The sequence below is a fragment of the Somniosus microcephalus genome, chromosome 9 (assembly GCF_052327205.1).
Source record: "Somniosus microcephalus isolate GS21.2 chromosome 9, FLI_Smic_1.0, whole genome shotgun sequence".
Lineage (NCBI taxonomy): Eukaryota > Metazoa > Chordata > Chondrichthyes > Squaliformes > Somniosidae > Somniosus > Somniosus microcephalus.
The window spans coordinates 44,256,174-44,276,427 of record NC_140995.1 but is presented as its reverse complement, the minus strand read 5'-3'; the positions used below and the strand labels follow the sequence as shown (position 1 = coordinate 44,276,427).

General features: G+C 49.7%; 1 protein-coding gene across 11 annotated transcripts in view; it reads left to right on the top strand.

Moving 5' to 3' along the window:
• LOC147112361 (protein eyes shut homolog) overlaps positions 1–20,254 on the top strand; it is a 2,879,641-nt gene that overhangs the window by 2,254,090 nt on the left and 605,297 nt on the right. For all 11 annotated transcript variants that reach the window (XM_085996555.1, XM_085996552.1, XM_085996547.1 and 8 more), the window contains one exon: positions 4,423–4,682. In XM_085996555.1, coding sequence (XP_085852681.1) covers positions 4,423–4,682 — 260 coding nt within the window. The remainder of the gene's footprint in view (positions 1–4,422; positions 4,683–20,254) is intronic.

The window sequence follows — 20,254 nt, the reverse complement described above, 5'->3', positions numbered from 1 at the left end:
CTGGGTTATGATCTGACAGGGTGGACGGCCCGCCCTTTATAGAACCCACCTGATTTTCATTCCAAAGGTGGGCAAACTCTTCTGCCTATTACCACCTAGGGGGTGATGATGAATATCTAGTCCAAGGTGGTTAGAGTGTGGAACTCACTGCCACAAACCATTGTGGAAACAGAATCTATTAATTCTTTTCAAAGCTAAGTGGATAGTTGCTTGAAAAAGGGGGAACATTCAAATGTTTTGGGAATGAACAGGAGAGTGGGATTACATTAGGTGATTCATGCAGGGGAAACAATCCCTAAACTACAGAAAAAAAACACTTAATCACAATTGTAGATGATCAGTAAGTGCAACAGGGACATTTATTTAAAGATTGTCAAGACCTTGGAAAGGGTGCAGAGGGGTTTTACTAGACTGATACCAGGGATGAAAGACTTCAGTTACATGGAGAGATGAGAGAAGCTGGAATTGTTCTCCTGAGAACAGAGAAGGTTAAGAGGAGATTTGATAGAGGCGTTCAAAATTATGAAGGGTTGTGATAGAGTAAATAAGGAGAAACTGTTTCCAGCGCAGAAGGGTTGGTAACCAGAGGACACAGATTTAAGGTAATTGCCAAATGGGGAGATGAAGTGAATTTTTTTTAAACAGCAAGTTGTTATGATCTGGAATGCACTGCCTGAGAGGGTGGTGGAAGCAGATTCAGTCGTAACTTTCAAAAGGAAATTGGTTAAATACTTGAAAAGGAAAAACATTGTCGGGCTATGGGGAAAGAGCAGGGGCGTGAAACTAATTAGACAGCTTTTTCTAAGAGCCGGCACAGGTGCGATGGGCTGAATGGTCTCCTTCTCTGCTGTAAGATTCTATGATTTGAACCTCAACCTGTTTTTTTTAAATACATTTATTTTTCTGGTGAATTATTGTCAATTTATTACTCCATTAATGTTGAAATTAGGTTAGTGTAGAGTTACCACATGCCGCAAGCAGTCAAATCATTGCTGCTACCTCCTGATACAGGGGATAGAAGCAATGTTTGTGCCATTTGGGTGTTTATATTTGAAAATTACAATGCCATCAATGGGAGTGTTTGAGTCAAAACCGCACTGACGAGAAGATCTTGGAAATATGTTAAATGATATAGGTCCCCTGTTCCAGATGAAGATTTTAATTGAAAGAAAGAAGCATACATTTTGTACTCCACTTGCAACTAGCGAGAGTTCAAGCTTTTGAACAATGCATCCTTTTAGTGCTTAATGGAGTAAAAAAAAACTAATGTTACATTCAACATTTTTATGTTATCTTTAGATTGAAATATTTTGTCTTCCATTGCTAAATTAAATATCGGCGGAGCTTCTCAGTTGCGGTTTGGTGTACTAGAACTTTCATATAAGCTCCATTTTAGTAAGGTTGCCTGAAACACTTTTTTTTTATTCGTTTGTGGGATGTGGGCGTTGCTGGCAAGGCCAGCATTTATTCCCCATCCCTAGTTGCCCTTGAGAAGGTGGTGGTGAGCTGCCTTCTTGAAACGCTGCAATCCGTGTGGTGAAGGTACTCCCACAGTGCTGTTAGGTAGGGAGTTCCAGGATTTTGACCCAGCGACGATGAAGGATCTACGATATACTTCTAAGTCAGGATGGTGTGTGACTTGGAGGGGAAATTGGAGGTGGTGGTGTTCCCATGTTTCTGCTGCCCTTGTCCTTCTAGGTGGAAGAGGTCGCGGGTTTGGGAGGTGCTGCTGAAGAAGCCTTGGTGAGTTGCTGCAGTGCATCTTGTAGATGGTAGACACTGCAGCCACGGTACGCCGGTGGTGGAGGGAGTGAATGTTTAAGGTGGTGGATGGGGTGCCAATCAAGTGGGCTGCTTTGCCCTGGATGGTGTCAAGCTTCTTGAGTGTTGTTGGAGCTGCACTCATCCAGGCAAGTGGAGAGTATTCCATCACACTCCTTACTTGTGCCTTGTAGATGCTGGAAAGGCTTTGGGGAGTCAGGAGGCGAGACACTCACCACAGAATACCTAGCCTCTGATCTGCTCTTGTTGCCACAATATTTATGTGGTTGGTCCAGTTAAGTTTCTGGTTAATGGTGATCCCTAGGATGTTGATAGTGGGGGATTCGGCGATGGTAATGCCATTGAATGTCAAGGGCAGGTGGTTAGACTCTTGCTTGTTGGAGATAGTCATTGCCTGGCATTTCTGAGGTGCGAATGTTGCCTGCCACTTATCAGACGAGCCTGAACATTGTCCCGGTCTTGTTGCATGCGGGCATGGACTGCTTCATTATCTGTGGAGTTGCGAATGGAGCTGAACACTGTGCAGTCATCAGCGAACATCCCCATTTCTAACCTTATGTTGGAGCGAAGTTCATTGATGAAGCAGCTGAAGATGGTTAGGCCTAGGACACTGCCCTGAGGAACTCCTGCAGCGATGTCCTGGGGCTGTGATGATTGACCTTCAACCACCACAACCATCTTCCTTTGTGCTAGGCATGACTCCAGCCAGTGGAGCATTTTCCCCCCGATTCCCATTGACTTCAGTTTTACTAGGGCTCCTTGATGTCAGACTCGGTCAAATGCTGCCTTGATGTCAAGGGCAGTCACTCTCATCTCACCTCACACTGTCGGAACATTTTTTAATTTTTTATTCATTGATGGGATGTGGGCGTCGCTGGCTGGCTAGGCCTCCATTTAGTGCCCATCCCTAATTGCCCTTGAGAAGATGGTGGTGAGCCGCCTTCTTGAACCGCTGCAGTCCATATGGTGTAGGTACACCCACAATGCTGTTAGGAAGGGAGTTCCAGGATTTTGGCCCAGTGACAGTGAAGGAACGGCGATACAGGTCCAAGTCAGGATGGTGTATGGCTTGGAGGGGAACTTGTAGGTGGTGATGTTCCCATGCGTCTGCTGCCCTTGTCCTTCTAAGTGGTAGAGGTCGCGGGTTTGGAAGCTGCTGTTGAAGGAGCTTTGGCAAGTTGCTGCAGTGCATCTTGTAGATGGTACACACTGCAGCCACAGTGCGCCGGTGGTGGAGGGAGTGAATGTTGAAGGTGGTGGTTGGAGTGCCAATCAAGCGGGCTGCTTTATCCTGAATGGTGTCGAGCTTCTTGAGTGTTGTTGGAGCTGCACTCATCCAGGCAAGTGGAGAGTATTCCATCACACTCCTGACTTGTGCCTTGTAGATGGTGGAAAGGCTTTGGGGAGTCAGGAGGTGAGACACTCGCCACAGAATCCCCAGCCTCTGGCCTGCTCTTGTAGCCACAGTATTTATATGGCTGGTCCAGTTCAGTTTCTGATCAATGGTAACCCCAGGATGTTGATAGTGGGGGATTCAGCGATGGTAATGCCATTGAATGTCAAGGGGAGATGGTTAGAGTCTCGCTTGTTGGAGATGGTCATTGCCTGGCACTTGTGTGGTGCGAATGTTACTTGCCACTTGTCAGCCCAAGTCTGAATGTTGTCCAAGTCTTGCTGCATATGGACACGGACTGCGCCAGTATCTGACGAGTCTCGAATGGTGCTGAACAGTGTGCAATCATCAGCGAACATCCCCACTTCTGACCTTATGATGGAGGGAAGGTCATTGATGAAACAGCTGAAGATGCTTGGGCCTAGGACACTGCCCTGAGGAACTTCTGCAGTGATGTCATGTGATTGAGATGAATGACCTCCAACAACCACAGCCAACTTCCTTTGTGCTAGGTATGATTCCAACCAATGGAGAGTTTTCCCCTTGATTCCCATTGACTTCAGTTTTGCTAGGGCTCCTTGATGCCACACTCGATCAAATGCTGCCTTGATGCCAAGGGCAGTCACTCTCACCTCATCTCTTGAGTTCAGCTCTTTTGTCCATGTTTGGACCAAGGCTGTAATGAGGTCAGGAGCTGAGTGGCCCTGGCGGAACCCAAACTGGGCGTCAGTTAGCAGGTTTTTGCTGAGTAAGTGCCGCTTGATAGCACTATCGACGACACATTCCATCACTTTGCTGATCATTGAGAGTAGACTGATGGGACGGTAATTGGCCGGGTTGGATTTGTCCTGCTTTTTGTAGACAGGACATACTTGGGCAATTTTCCACATTGCCGGGTAGATGGCAGTGTTGTAGCTGTACTGGAACAGCTTGGCTAGAGGCGCAGCTAGTTCTGGAGCATAAGTCTTCAGTACTATTGCCGGAATGTTGTCAGGGCCCATAGCCTTTGCCGTATCCAGTGTCTTCAGCCGTTTCTTGACATCATGTGGAGTGAATTGAATGGGCTGAAGACTGGCATCTGTGATGCTGGGGATCTCAGGAGGAGGCCGAGATGGATCATCCACTCGGCAGTTCTGGCTGAAGATAGTTGCAAACGCCTTGAGTTATTGTAACTGACTGTAATATGGCTATCCATTGCCAAGTGATTCATTGAACTAATAATCTTTATTTTTAATATGTTTCGACAGCTGCACGTGTAGTCCAGGCTGGAGAGGGGCAGACTGCACAGAGGACGTGAATGAATGTGATTCCAATCCCTGCCGGAATGGTGCCACCTGTTTTGAACCTGCCGTCCCCGGGAGATTTGAATGCATCTGCCCTCCATTCTTCACTGGTGACCTGTGTGAGCAGCGGTACGATCCCTGTGACTTCCTCTACAGCCCATGCAGAAGCAATTCCACCTGCATCACGCAAAGCAACGGGACCGCTCTCTGCATCTGCCAGCTGGGTGAGAAGCAATTGGCGTTCAGGTGGATGAGTGTCAATGGAGAAAATGATGGTGTGGAGAATTTCTCTTTGTACTTGATTCCGAACTGGGTTAAAACATATATGTAGATATACTTAGAAACTAGCAAGTAACTATGCTTCACTGACATACTCATTTAGAAGTATGACAAAGGAGAGTTTGTCTAATGCAGTACATCAGTAATTTACATTCTTCTGGGTCTAGACTGTCCTGCACATTCTGGCCTAGAAGTTTAATGACGCGCGCCCGTTTTTCAGGTGCAAAACTGATACCTAAGCATCCAACATAGCGGGCGGGGTGTGTGCGCTCAATACGCGCCGGAGGTGCACCACATTGGTAAAGGCAGAACAAGGGGCGTCCATGGCCCATCTCCTGCTCGCACCACCAACCCCCCCCCCCACTCCACCCACATTTCCCCCTCTGATCGCTTCTCCACTTCATTCAGGATCTACCTGACGGTTGCTGTCGGCAATGCAGCGGCTCAAACTTAATATCCGCAGACAGCTCATGGAAGTGAGGACCCGAGGCCCCAATATCGAGTGTGCTTCGGGCCTATCCGTTCCGAATCGGGGAACGTTCCCTGTGCCCGCTGCTAGCCAACCTCTAGCCCTCTGTTTTCCTTTCTTTCTTCCAAACATTAAAAAAAATAACAAACCAGAGGACCCTGAGCCCTTGCAGAAACATCTTTAATTTATTTCATTACAGAATAGTCATCTTAGGGCATCTGAGTTAATAGATGCACTGCTAAAATATTTGCCTAATAGAAATTCTCATTCTGCTTTACACGCTACCCAATACTTTAAATCTAGTTTCACAAAAATGGTTTCATCAGCTGAGATAATGTTCTCATTTGATACATGCAGACACTGTGGACATTTGAGCTGATTCACATTAGTCTGTGTGGCCTAGTCCTGTTCCTATGTCCTATTGACTATACTAATGTCTCAAATGTGTTGATAGTACATAGAACTCCACACAATCTAAAGAAAGAAAGAGCTTGCATTTATATAGAGCCTTTCACAACCTCAGGATATCCCAAACAGCATTACAGCCAATTAAATATTTTTGAAGTGTAGTCACTGTTGTAATGTAGGAAAAACGCGGCAGCCAATTTGCACACAGCAATGTCCCATAAACAGCAGTGTGATAGTGACCAGAAAATCTGTTCTAGTGATGTTGGTTGAGAGATAAATATTGGCCAGGACACCAGGGAGAATTCCCCTGCTCTTTTACGAAATAGTGCCATGGGATCTTTTACGTCCACCTGAGATGGCAGAAAGGGCCTCGGTTTAATGTCTCATCCAAAAGATGGCACCTCCGACAGTGTGGCACTCCCTCAGTACTGCACTGCAGTGTCAGCCTAGATTTTTGAGGATTTTAAAAGAGGCAGAAAACCATTGGATTTGGATTCGCCCCTAAATTACGCCCCCCGCTCCCCACCCACTACAAAATTGCGCCCCCGCCCAATTAGGATAACTTCTGGCTATCTACCTTTACTTCTATTTGACATTAAAGTACAGCCACCCAATCTCTTTGTACCAAGTTATAATTGCTGCAACTCAAGCAATGCAGCAAAATAACCTCTGAGTCACAGACTGAAGTGGGAAAGAGAACAGAATGTCAAATGCATGCAGTTCACCACACATAATGAAGCTCTGCCGGCATTTCAGGGAACGATCAAAATAATATTAAATAGTCATAAACATTTCATTAAATTGCAAAATTCATATCATCCTAAATAGAGTATATCATGAATTGCATGAATACAACTTAATTTTCAAAAAAATTTGAATAGTATTACAACCTGCCATAAAGTAAAGGTCGGTAAGTAATATATTGTGTCTGCTTGTACTATAATGAGGCATGTTTATATTTGAGTTAGTCAGGGCACTACTTCTTTATCTTTTCATTTCCAGTTATGGTAGTTATCTCATCAGTGATGTCGAGTATCATTGCTCAGATAATAATGTTCTTTTGAAAAGAGTTTACCAAGAGAACAACGCTGTTTCACTATGACTGGAAATAAATTATTCTCCAAGCACTGAAGGCTTCGAGATCGTTGCATTTTATAATGGGAATTTCCATATGTCTCGTAGAGTAAAATTTCCACATCTATTGAAAGTACGTTTTTACGTGATTTTTGCATAATATCAGTCCCACCAACACTTCATCATCACAATTTTCCCACACTGCAACAAATATGTAAATTTATGCAGAAAACACGCCTTCAAATTTCATACAATTTGGCATCAAAAGCAGCTAAATTATTGAATTTTTCAACTTGAAGGTGAAAATACTTTGGGTTCCATCGTTTTTTTTGCTGCAAAAGTGTTGGTTCAATTTCACAGTTTTTAAAAAAGAACCTTATTCTTCTTCAGTTAGCCCGAGTAAAGCTTCAGAGGTAGTCTGCTGAAATCTGGCCTTTCGAAAGAGTCTCAAATAAACCTGGCAAATAAAATAAAAAGAGGGCTTGAAACGAAAGTGGGAAAGAGTGTTGCCATATCTAACATATTTCCGCTTTGTTCCCTTCAACTATTATGTTCACATTGTCTGAGAAAAAATGTCAGGTGATCATTATTAGTGCTGAGGTTCATTAGCACAGACCATTATAGTGCTCAGATTGAACACTGTGCTCATCTCTGAAAGTCATCCGTGAATAAGTGGACGAGAAGCTTGCTATCTCAGCCCCCTGTTTAAGCATCACATTTTAAAAAAATGTGTTTATGGGATCAGGGCGTCGCTGGCAATGCCAGCATTTATTGCCCATCCCTAGTTGCCATTGAGAAGGTGGTGGTGAGCCACCTTCTTGAACTGCTGTAGTCCGTGTGGTGAAGGTACTCCCACAGTGCTGTTAGGTAGGGAGTTCCAGGATTTTGACCCAGCGACGATGAAGGATCGGCGATATACTTCTAAGTCAGGATGGTGTGTGACTTGGAGGTGAACTTGGAGGTGGTGGTGTTCCCATGTGCCAATGCCCTTGTCCTTCTAGGTGGAAGAGGTTGCGGGTTTGGGAGGTGCTGCCGAAGAATCCTTGGCGAGTTGCTGCAGTGCATCTTGTAGATGGTACACACTACAGCCACGGTACGCCGGTGGTGGAGGGAGTGAATGTTTACGGTGGTGGATGGGGTGCCAATCAAGCGGGCTGCATTGTCCTGGATGGTGTCGAGCTTCTTGAGTGTTGTTGGAGCTGCACTCATCCAGGCAAGTGAAGAGTATTCCATCACACTCCTTACTTGTGCCTTGTAGATGGTGAAAAGGCTTTGGGGAGTCAGGAGGTGAGACACTCGCTGCAGAATACCTAGCCTCTGACCTGCTGTTGTTGACACAGTATTTATGTGGCTGGTCTAGTTAAGTTTCTGGTTAATGGTGACCCCTAGGATGTTGATGGTGGGGGATTCGGCGATGGTAATGCCATTGAATGTCAAGGGGAGGTGGTTAGACTCTCGCTTGTTGGAGATAGTCATTGCCTGGCACTTCTGCGGCGCGAATGTTACCTGCCACTTATCAGCCCAAGCCTGAATGCCGTCCAGGTCTTGTTGCATGCGGGCATGGACTGCTTCATTATCTGTGGAGTTGCCAATGACGCTGAACACTGTGCAGTCATCAGCGAACATCCTCATTTCTAACCTTATGTTGGAGGGAAGGTCATTGATGAAGCAGCTGAAGATGGTTGGGCCTAGGACACTGCCCTGAGGAACTCCTGCCACGATGTCCTGGGGCTGTGATGATTGACCTCCAACCAGCACAACCATCTTCCTTTGTGCTAGGTATGACTCCAGCCAGTGGAGCGTTTTCCCCCTGATTCCCATTGACTTCAGTTTTACTAGGGCTCCATCATGCCAGACTCGGCCAAATGCTGCCTTGATGTCAAGGACAGTCACTCTCACCTCACCTCGGGAATTGAGCTCTTTTGTCCATGTTTGGACCAAGGCGGTAATGAGGTCAGGAGCCGAGTGGTCTTGGCGGAACCCAAACTGGGCATCAGTGAGCAGGTTATTGGTGAATAAGTGTTGCTTGATAGCACTGTCGATGACACCTTCCATCACTTTGCTGATGATTGAGAGTAGACTGATGGGGTGGTAATTGGCTGGAATAGATTTGTCCTGCTTTTTGTGGACAGGACATACTTGGGTAGTTTTCCACATTGTCGGATAGATGCCAGTGTTGTAGCTGTACTGGAACAGCTTGGCTAGAGGCGCGGCTAGTTCTGGAGCACAAGTCTTCAGCATGATAGCCGGGATGTTGTCAGGGCCCAAAGCCTTTGCTGTATCCAGTGTGCTCAGCTGTTTCTTGATATCACGTGCAGTGAATTGAATTGGCTGAAGACTGGCTTCTGTGATGGTGGGGGCCTTGGGAGTAGGCCGATATGGATCATCCACTCGGCACTTCTGGCTGAAGTTGGTTGCAAACGCTTCAGCCTTGTCTTTTGCACTCACGTGCTGGGCTCCACCAACATTGAGGATGGGATATTCTTGGAGCCTCCTCCTCCCGTTAGTTGTTTAATTGTCCACCACCATTCACGGCTGGATGTGACAGGACTGCAGAGCTTTGATCTGACCTGTGATTGTGGGATCACTTAGCCCTGTCTATAGCATGCTGCTTCCGCTTTTTAGCATGCATGTAGTCCTGTGTTGCAGCTTCCCCAGGTTAGCACCTCATTTTTAGGTATGGCTGGTGCTGCTCCTGGCATCTCTTCTACACTCGTTGTTGAACCAGGGTTGGTCCCTGGCTTGGTGGTAATGGTAGAGTGAGGGATATGCCGGGCCATGAGATTAGAGATTGTGGTGGAATACAATTCTGCTGCTGTTGATGGCCCACAGCGCCTCATGGATGCCCAGTTTTGAGCTGCTAGATCTGTTCTAATCTATCCCATTTAACTCGGTGGTAGTGCCACACAACACGATGGAGGATGTTCTCAGTGTGAAGATGGGACTTCATCTCCACAATGACTGTGCGTTGGTCAATGTTGCCAATGCTGCCCTGGACAGATGCATCTGCGACAAGTAGATTGGTGAGGACGAGGTCAAGTAGGTTTTTCCCTCTTGTTGGTTCACTTACCACCTGTTGCAGGCCCAGACTGGCAGCTATGTCCTTCAGGACTCAGCCAGCTCAGTCAGTAGTGGTGCTACCGAGCCACTCTTGGTGATGGACATTGAAGCCCCCCACCCAGAGTACATTCTGTGCCCTTCCTACTCTCAGTGCTTCTTCCAAGTGGTTTTCAACATGGAGGAGTACTGATTCAGCAGCTGAGGGAGGGCAGTAGGTGGTAATCAGCAGGAGGTTTCCTTGCCCATGCTTGACCTGAACCATGAGACTTCATGGGGTCCAGCGTCAAATTTGAGGACTCCCAGGGCCACTCCTTCCCGACTGTATACCACTATGCCACCACACCTGGTGGGTCTGTCCTGTGGTGGGACAGGACACACCCAGGGATGGTGATGGAGGAGTTTGGGACATATAGTATGATTCTGTGAGTATGACTAGTCAGCTCTCCCAATTTTGGCACAAGTCCCCAGGTGTTGGTGAGGAGAACTTTGCAGGGTTGACTGGGCGTGCCATTGCCGTGTCCGTAGCCAGTGCCGAGGTCGATGCCAGGTGGTCCGTCCGATTTCATTCTTATTATTTTGTTTCGTAGCGGTTAGTTACAACTGAGTGACTTACTAGGCCATTTCAGAGGACAGTTAAGAGTCAACCACATTGCTGTGGGCCTGGAGTCACATATAGGCCAGACTAGGTAAGGATGGCAAATTTCCTTCCCTAAAGAACATTAGTGAAGCAGATGAGTTTTTATGACAATCCGATAGTTTCATGGTTACCGTTACTGATACTAGCTTTTTATTCCAGATTCATTTAATTAACTGAATTTAAATTCCCCAGCTGCCGTGGTGGGATTTGAACTCACGTCTCTTGATCATTAGTCCAGGCCTGTGGATTACTAGCCCAGTGACATTACCACTACACTTCTTACAAAAGAGTGTACAGAAATTGAGTTCACGAGGTTGATACAGAACTACTCTGTGAGACAATTCTAAAAATATATAGTTTTATTTAATAGCCGACATTCAGTTAACAGCTGTTGATTCAATCGCAACTTTTACAGTTCAAAATACAATTAGCTTACACAATCTTATTCTCAGAGATCCTTATTCTCAAATCTTAACTTCGTTACATTTCCACACTTCTACTTATTCTTAATCCAGAATATCCACCAAAATCAAATACCTTGATTACTCGAGACTCAAAGTTAAAAACTTACAGAGCGTGTCTGTGAAGTTGAGAAATGCTTGCCCTTCCAGCGACTTCTGACTTTCTGTTTCTAAAGCTCTTATTTTTATACCTTTTTTTGAATGGTATATTCTTTGAAGTTTTCTGCTGGTGTAAGCTAAATCTTTATTCATTCTTTGTGTTGACCTCTTTCTATTCTTACTGCCATTTCAGCTGCCAACTCTCAGACTTCTGTCTCTACCTTTATGTGTTCAATAGTTATCATAAAAACAATATGACAGTGTGGCGTTGCCACATTGGGGAAACACTGTGGCCTAGAAATTCAGTGGGCTGCGCCACCAGTTAGCGCCCAAAGAGGGCACTCAGTGGCTTTAGCGCCACTGGCCACGCCACCTGCGATATTTAGCGGGGCGCTAATGGTGGCGTTAGCTTGTAGCGCTGCGTCGCCACCGATGACGTCATTGGTGTGCGCAGCGCCCCGCTCCCGCCCCGATCGCGATATTTGGTCGCGCCCGCCTCTGTAACGCCGGTCGCAAATCGCGACCGGTTCACAGGGCCTACCTGTGGCGTTAGTGGCACAAATTAAGGTGGAGGTGCGGGGCGGCCATTTTTTCCGGTGGCTGCCTGCCAGCACCTCCTCGCGCCGCCCTCCCCGGCCTCCTGATCCACCCCCCGGGCAGTGCCGGCTGTGTCCCAAAAGCCCGGCACTACTCCTCGGTGTCGGGCTCTTTTGCTGGCACTCGCGATCGGTGATCGCGCTGGTGCAGGCCCCTCCCCCTTAAGAAGGGGAGGAAGGCCTGCAGTACAGCAGCACGCTGTGCCACAGCATGTGGCGCTATGGCACATAGCGCGGTGATATTCAGTTTGAGCGCCCCAAGCGGGGCGCGGGGAGCCTCGAGCAGCGCCCCGAGTCCCTCTTGGGGTGCTCCCACTGAATATTGGGAGGGCGCAAGCGGCTCTGGCCGGAGCGCAAATTCCGGCACCCAGGCGAGCTTGGCGCCCCAAACGCGGCGCCACCGAATTTTTAGCCCTGTGTGTATGTAGATAAACCTGTATAATCCCCTTTTAACTGCTGTATTCCCCTCCCCCCGCAAGACAGTTGCAAGCTGAGAGGAATAAGGCATGTTCAGACTTGCCTGCTGCTGAGAGAAGGAAAACCAATCAGGTTTCAGCAGGTGACCAATCCGTGAGTCATCACAGGTTCGCGGGCTTCACGAATTCAGTACTGTATTGTGAGAGTTGGAGTAAAGACCTATTTCTTGTAGCTCGCTGTGTTGCCTATTTCTTTACGCGGGAGACCGTAGTCCCCCACATTGGTGACCCCGAATGTCGGCGGCCGAAGCCCCCGACTCATGCAGCCCTACAGAGGCCAGCAACGACCCGACGGCAACCAGCAGCAGCCCGATGTCGGCCGGCGCCGTGTCCTTGAAGCTCCCCACCTTCTGGGAACACCAAGCACCAGCTTGGTTCGCGCACACGGAGGCCCAATTCACCCTTCGCAGGGTTCAAGATGATGAAGAAAGGTACCTCCACGTAGTCTCAGCACTAGCAAGCTCCACCGCCGCCGAAGTTCTCGACCTGCTGGGGAACCCACCACAGACCGGCAAGTACTCAACCATTAAGGGCCGCTTGCTGCAGGCTTACGGCCTGTCCAGTGAGGAGAGGGCCCGCAGGCTTCTCTCACTACCAGGCCTCGGCGACTCTACCCCGACCCAGTTGATGAGCCGGATGCTTGCGCTCCTGGGCTCGGAATCACAGTGCTTCTTGTTTCGGGCCCTTTTCCTCAGCCTGCTTCCTCAGCAGGTACAGACTGCCCTCGCGGGGTCCCCGATCACGGACTGCGTAGAACTGGCAGCCGCCGCAGACGAAGTCTTCGCCGTCGCCCAACTCGGCTGTGCAGCCGCGAGGCTCCCCGACACCACCGAGCGCGCGCCGCCACGCCAGGCCGCAGAACTATGCTACTACCACGCGCGTTTCGGCCACAAGGCCCAACGCTGCAGAGCACCCTGCTCTTTCGATCAAACCAAGATGGCCACCCGGCCCAACACACCAGCCCCGCGCCGCCACCGAGGCCCGCTCGACCGCACCCCCGCCGCCACGATGGCCATCGGCACCGCAGGTAAACTGCTGTACATAACCATCTCCCTTTCAGGGCACAGATTCCTTTGTGACACCGGAGCCCAATGCAGCACAATTCCTGCCTCCCAGCTCGACATCCAGGCAGGCCGCAGCGGCCCACCCCTCGTGGCGGCAAATGGCGCAGCCATCGCTACTTTCGGAAAGTGACGGGCCGAGGTTTGTTTCAACGGCCAGCGATTTACGTGGGATTTCGTGACGGCCTCGGTGGCACATCCCTTGCTGGGCGCCGATTTTCTTTGCGCCCACGGACTCCTGGTCGACGTCCGCGACAGGCGCCTGATCGACGCAGCAACTTTCGCTTCACTGGCCTGCCAGCAGAGCAACAGCCCGGCCCTCGTCGGGTCCTGCTCCGCCCCGGCGCATGACGACTACACCCGCCTACTCGCAGATTTCCCGAGGCTCACACAACTGACCTTCTCAGCCGCGGCAGTCAAGCATGGTGTCGAGCACCACATCGCCTCTACGGGACCACCAGTGTTCGCCCGAGCCAGACGCCTGGACCCAGCCAAGATGGCAGTGGCCAAGGAAGAATTCGCCACGATGGAGAAACTGGGCATCATCCGCCGCTCGAACAGCCCCTGGTCGTCCCCCCTCCACATTGTGCCCAAGCCGGGCGGTGGCTGGCGCCCCTGCGGCAACTACAGACGGCTCAACGACGCCACCACGCCCGATAGATACCCCATTCCGCACATCCAAGACTTCTCGGCACACCTAGCAGGAAAGTCGGTCTTTTCCAAGGTCGACCTGATTCGCGGCTACCATCAGGTCCCCGTCCACCACGCAGACGTCCAGAAGACGGCGGTCAGCACCCCCTTCAGACTGTTCGAGTTCCTGCGCATGCCCTTCGGGCTCAAGAATGCCGCACAGGCCTTCCAACGGCTCATGGACTCCGTCCTACAGGATCTGAGCTTCCTGTTCGTCTATCTGGACGATATCCTCGTGGCTAGTACCAGCAAGGCCGAGCACATCGCGCATTTGCGCTCTCTTTTCCAGCGCCTCAGCCAACACAGGCTAATCGGCAACCCGGCCAAATGCCAGTTCGGAGCAGCCCAAATTGACTTTCTCGGTCACAGAATCTCGCCAAGGGGAGCCATTCCCCTACCTTCCAAGGTGCAGGCGGTGGCGGACTTTCCCCAGCCCACCTCGGTCAAGGCACTGCAGGAATTTTTGGGGATGGTCAATTTCTATCACCGTTTCGTGCCCAAGGCCGCCTCACTCATGCGCCCCCTCTATGAAGCCACCAGGGGCAAAACGGGCAAAGAGCAACTCACCTGGTCTAGCGAGATGGCAACAGCCTTCCACCAGACCAAAAGCGCCTTGGCCAACGCCACACTACTGGCCCACCCCATCCCGGGCGCCAAGACCGCCCTCACCACGGACGCCTCGGATTACGCCATTGGCGCCGTCCAACAACAGTGGGTCGAAGGTGCGTGGCAGCCACTGGCATTTTTCAGCCGACAGCTGCGCAAGAACGAGCAGGCCTACAGCACGTTCGATAGAGAGCTCCTGGCCCTGTTCCTGGCAATCCGGCACTTCCATTTCCTTCTGGAAGGCCGGCCATCCACTGCATTTGTGGACCACAAGCCGCTCACTTTCGCCATGGCCAAAGTAACCGAACCCTGGTCCGCGCGCCAACAGCGCCAACTCAACTTCATCTCGGAGTTCACCACGGACATCCGCCACGTCGCCGGCAAGGACAATTTGGTGGCCGACTGCCTCTCAAGACCCTCGCTCCACGTAGTGCACCTGGGCATCGACTACGCCAGCATGGCGAGAGACCAGGCCGCCGACGCGGAGATCCAGGCCCTCAGGACATCAACCACCAGCCTCACTCTGGCCGACATCCACTTCCACGCAGCAGGCACAACCCTCCTGTGCGACGTCTCGGTCCCCCCGCCTAGGCCGGTCGTCCCATCCGCCTGGCGCAAGCGAGTTTTCGACATCATCCACGGCCTCTCACATCCAGGGATGCGTGCGTCTCAGAAACTCATGTCCGCCAAGTTCGTCTGGCCTGGACTCCACAAGAATGTGAGAGACTGGACCAACACATGCGTGGCATGTCAGCGCGCTAAGGTCCAGCAGCACACCAAGGTGCCATTGGAGTGTTTCCCGGTGCCCGAGAGGCGTTTCGACCACGTCCACGTCGATCTGGTAGGCCCCTTGCTGCCGTCGCACGGTTTCACACACTTGCTCACGATCGTCGACCGCACCACCAGATGGCCCGAGGCGATTCCCCTCGCCTCCACCACCACGACCGACGTCGCGCGATCATTCGTCTCGACACGGGTGGCCCGGTTTGGCGCGCCGACCGACATATCCTCGGACAGAGGCCCCCAGTTCACCTCCCACTTGTGGAATGCCATCACCGCCGGCCTCGGCACCAAGTTGCACAGGACAACAGCCTACCACCCGCAGGCCAACGGGCTCTGCGAGCGCTTTCATCGTTCCTTGAAAGCCTCCCTCCGCGCCAGCCTGGCCGACATCAGCTGGATCGACAAACTACCCTGGGTCCTCCTGGGATTGCGCACCGCGCCCAAAGAGGACCTCCACACCTCCGCGGCCGAGATGGTCTATGGCCAACCGCTCAGAGTACCAGGCAACTTCCTCCCCCTGACAACGGTGCCGTGGTCGGCCGCCAGACAGCTTTCCCTGCACCAGGACGCGGCCCAGCAATTCCGTCCAGTGCCCACTTCGCAACACGGCCCGCAGCCGTCCTACGTGCCTCGAGACTTACGACATGCGGAGTTCGTCTTCGTGCGCCGGGACGCGCACAGAGGCCCGCTGCAGGCACCATACAGCGGCCCCTTTCCAGTAATGGAGACGGGGGACAAAGCTTTTCTTATCGATGTCGGCGGGAAGCCGGACCTTATTTCAGTAGACCGCCTCAAACCAGCGCACCTGGACCTCAGTGTCCCGTTTCGGCTGGCTTTTCCCCCACGGCGGGGCAGACCTCCCGCGTTGGCGGCGGCCCCACAAGAGGACCAAGACACGCCAGAACCTTACTTCCCGGCCGCCGCCCCACCTTCGCCGGCAGCCTGTCCAGCCAGCCCACCGGCAGACCAGCCGCCAGACCAGCCGACGAACCAACCGGCCGACCTCCCAGACAGCCCTCCTCACACGCCAAATGGCTACTACAGCCGCTACGGCCGCTTGGTCAAACCTCCGCAGAGACTGACTTTTACAGTTAACGAGGATTCTGGGGGGGCGTATGTGGCGTTGCCACATTGGGGAAACACTGTGTGTATGTAGGTAAACCTGTATAATCCCCTTTTAACTGCTGTATTCCCCTCCCCCCGCAAGACAGTTGCAAGCTGAGAGGAATAAGGCATGTTCAGACTTGCCTGCTGCTGAGAGAAGGAAAACCAATCAGGTTTCAGCAGGTGACCAATCCGTGAGTCATCACAGGTTCGCGGGCTTCACGAATTCAGTACTGTATTGTGAGAGTTGGAGTAAAGACCTATTTCTTGTAGCTCGCTGTGTTGCCTATTTCTTTACGCGGGAAACCGTAGTCCCCCACAACAGTAGTATTTATTTGATGTCATTCTTATCGGAGATCTTTCATTCAATTCTTAATATTGGCTTAACTGTTTATTAGCAGACGTTGTGACTCCATCGTGTTCCAAGTTCAATACAAAAACCATTTGATTGCTTGGTGTCATCTATTGAAGTCATATCTTCAAAGTGTTCTGTAGGTATCATATTTACAATATGTAAATTAAAGACACTTCAACTAGTGTGGCTGTTTACCTAGCCATCTTAGTTGGTTATATTAACAGACTTCGGGACTCCATATTTCAAGCTTATCATAAAAACTATTTAACCAGCAGGTGTTTCTTTTACTTGATGTCATTTTTTCAAAGGCACATGCCTCTTTTAATGTTTCTGTGTTCTGTTTCCCTGAGTGTTAGCTTATAACACTTTACTTGGGTCATTCCATTGTGTTTCTCCCAAACTCCAGACCTTTGGAAGCAACAAACTGCTATTTTAATAGGGCCATTGTTTCAGCATATGTAACCAATTCCCATTTCAAAAGCTTGTGGTGTTTACAACTTTGTTAACAACTGATCTTTATCTCAGAAGCCTGTATTTCTGTTTACAGCTTGTGTCTCCGAGGCTTTAGATTTTTAAACCCAGTTTCTCATGTATTAATAATGTCAGAAATCTATTCATATGATGGTGTATCTCTTGGAATATGGCACAACCATTCATAACCGCAACACCAAACCATTCATAACCGCGACAGCAAACCATTCATAACCATGACACCCTGTTGACCCCTGAACTGAGCTTCAAATTGCTTATTTCCACCTCCACAGCATAGGCTGCCTGTATTCCTACCTCAGTCAATATGCTGTCAAAACTATTGGTGGCACAGTCTTCTTCTGCCTCAGCCCTACACTCTAGAAGTCCCTTTCTAAACCTCACCACCTCTCCTCTTCTTTCTCCGCCTTCAATAAACTTAGAGCAGAGTTGGTGGCAAGGCTACAAAGAGTGGCTTTGATTTTCCAGATGACCAGATGCAAAAAGTTGTGACTCACCCTGACTTGAATTGGGCCTGGCAATCTGACAGCAGAAAGGTGATTGCTGTAGAAATGAGACTATAGACAATGTAAGAACATAAGAACATAAAAAATAGGAGCAGGAGTAGGCCAATCGGCCCTTCGAGCCTGCTCCGCCATTCAATGAGATCATGGCTGATCTTCTGCCTCAACTCCATTCACCGGCCCTATCGCCATATCCCTTGGTGCCTTTACTAGTCCGAAATCTATCGACTTCTGTTTTGAATATACCCAATGACCGAGTCTCCACAGTCCTCTGGGGTAGAGAATTCCAAAGATTCACCACCCTCTGTGAAGAAATTTCTTCTCATCTCAGTCCTGAATGGCCTACCCTTTATCCTGAGGCTGTGGTCCCTGAATTTCACGGGAGGCGTTAGCGATGCCGCGCCCAGGCGCTAGTAGATTTGCACCCCATTAGCGCCCTCTTAGGGCCCTCTTAGGGTGCTAACGGGAGGCGCAAATCAACCAAATTTAGCTCCCAAAGATCCTTATCCTTGTGATTCCTTGAGACCTAAACTCTCTTCACTGTTGCGAATTGTACAGTTTGCTGATCAATGAGACTATCATACACCCCTGCACCATGAATGTTACAGCATGGTTGCACTGGCAGTCAAAATCTTCATGCGAAGTGGATAAGGTGCCCTGTGAATATCTTTTTATTATATATTCCTATCGCAGGACTGAAGTACATAATCTAGGCTGACACTTCAGTGCAGTACAGAGAGAGTGCTGTACTGTTGGAGGTGCCATTTTTCAGATGAGACATTAAACTGAGGCCCCATCTGTCCTCCCAGGTGAATCTCGCCTCTGACTCAGCCAAACCTAACACTTAACATCTTTCTTTCCTGTTTTTATAAGGAACAGATACTGAGACATGGAGGGGCAGATTAGAAGGAGGGACTGAAGGCTTGGTTGAAAAGATAGATTTTGAAAAGGTTTTTTAAAGTCAGAGAAAGAAGAGGAGAGGTCGTGAGGTTTAGAGAGGGACTTCTGGACTGTAGGGCTGAGGCGACTGAAGGTCATGTCACCAATCGTTTTGAGAGCTTATTGGCTAAGGTAAGGGTAGAGGAAGGCAAAGTTGCATAGGTGGAAATAAGTTGTGTTAGCAATGGATAGAAATTGCAGTTTGAAGCTCAGCTCAGGCTTCAATGGGGTGCCAAAGTTCTGCATTGTCTAATCAATGAGATAAATGATCAGTGACAGTATGGCAGGGCAGAAAGCAGTGGCTTCACTCTTCCAGATGTTCGGTTGCAAGAGGTTGTGACTCACCCATGACTTGAAGTGGGACAGGCAACCGACATTAGACAACAGGCAGCTTTACAAGAATGGTTCCAAGGATGAGTGACTTCAGTTACGTGGATAGATTGGAGAAGCTGGGGTTGTTCTTCTTAGAGCAGAGAAGGTTGAGAGGAGATTTGGTAGAGGTGTTCAAAATCATGAGGGGTATAGACAGGGTAAATAGAGCGACACTGTTCCCATTGGTGGAAGGGTCAAGGACACGGATTTAAGGTGATTGGCAGAAGACCCAAAGGCAACATGAGGAAAAACCTTTTTACACAGCGAGTGGTTAAGATCTGGAATGCACCACCTGAAAGGGTGGTGGAGGCAGATTCAATCGTGGCTTTCAAAAGGGAATTGGATCAGTATCTGAAGGAAAAAAAATTGCAGGGCTATGAGGAAAAGGGTGGGGGAGTGGGACTAGCTGAAGTGCTCTTGCAGAGAGCCGGCACGAGCTCGACAGGCTGAATGGCCTCCTTCTGTGCTGTAACCATTCTATTCTATGATTATATAAATGTGATTGTGATATAGAGAGAAGAGGTGGACAGGTAGAGCCGGGTTGCCCAGGTGCCACCAGCATACATATGGAAACTGCCCCTATTCCTGTCAATGATCTCACTGAGGAGCAACATGGGGAGGGGCCAAGGATAAATCCTTTGAGCACTCAATAGGTGATGATGCAAGAGCAATTATTGCTAGAGATGCGTTGTCATGCAGTCGGAGAGGTAGAAATGGAACCACACAAGGACAGTCCCACAGAGCTGGACAATGGAGCAGAGGCGATGGAGGAGGTTGGCAAAGCCAACTGTATCAAAGGCTGTGGAATAGTCAAGGAGGTAAAGGAGTGATAAAGCACCATGGTTGCAGCCACAGAGCATGTCATTCCTGACTTTAGTCAGGGCGGTCTCGGTGCCTTTAGCATGACGGAGGCTGGACCAGAGGAATTTGAAACAGATGGGCATGGAGCTATGAGGTGATGACAGGTTTGGAGACTTTGGAGAAGGGGGGCAGAAGTTGGAGAGAACAATCGGGTCAATGGTTGGTTTATTTTGCGGAGACGTGATAACAGAAGATTTGAAAGGGAGAGGGCTGATGCCTGACGAGATGGATGCATTAACAATCTTAGCTAGCATGGCAGCCGATGTGAGCTGTTGAGTGGGGAGGGGATCAAAGGAGCAAGACATGGGGTTGGGGTTGGAATGTGTGAGAAACTGAAAGAGTGGTTGAATGAGGAAAGGAAGGTAACGGCACAGGTAACTTCATGGATGGTCTCTATGTTAGAGATGAAGAAATTCACGAGTCCTTTGCACTTAGTATTGGGAGTGAGGGTGGAAAGGGCAGGGAACAGGGATA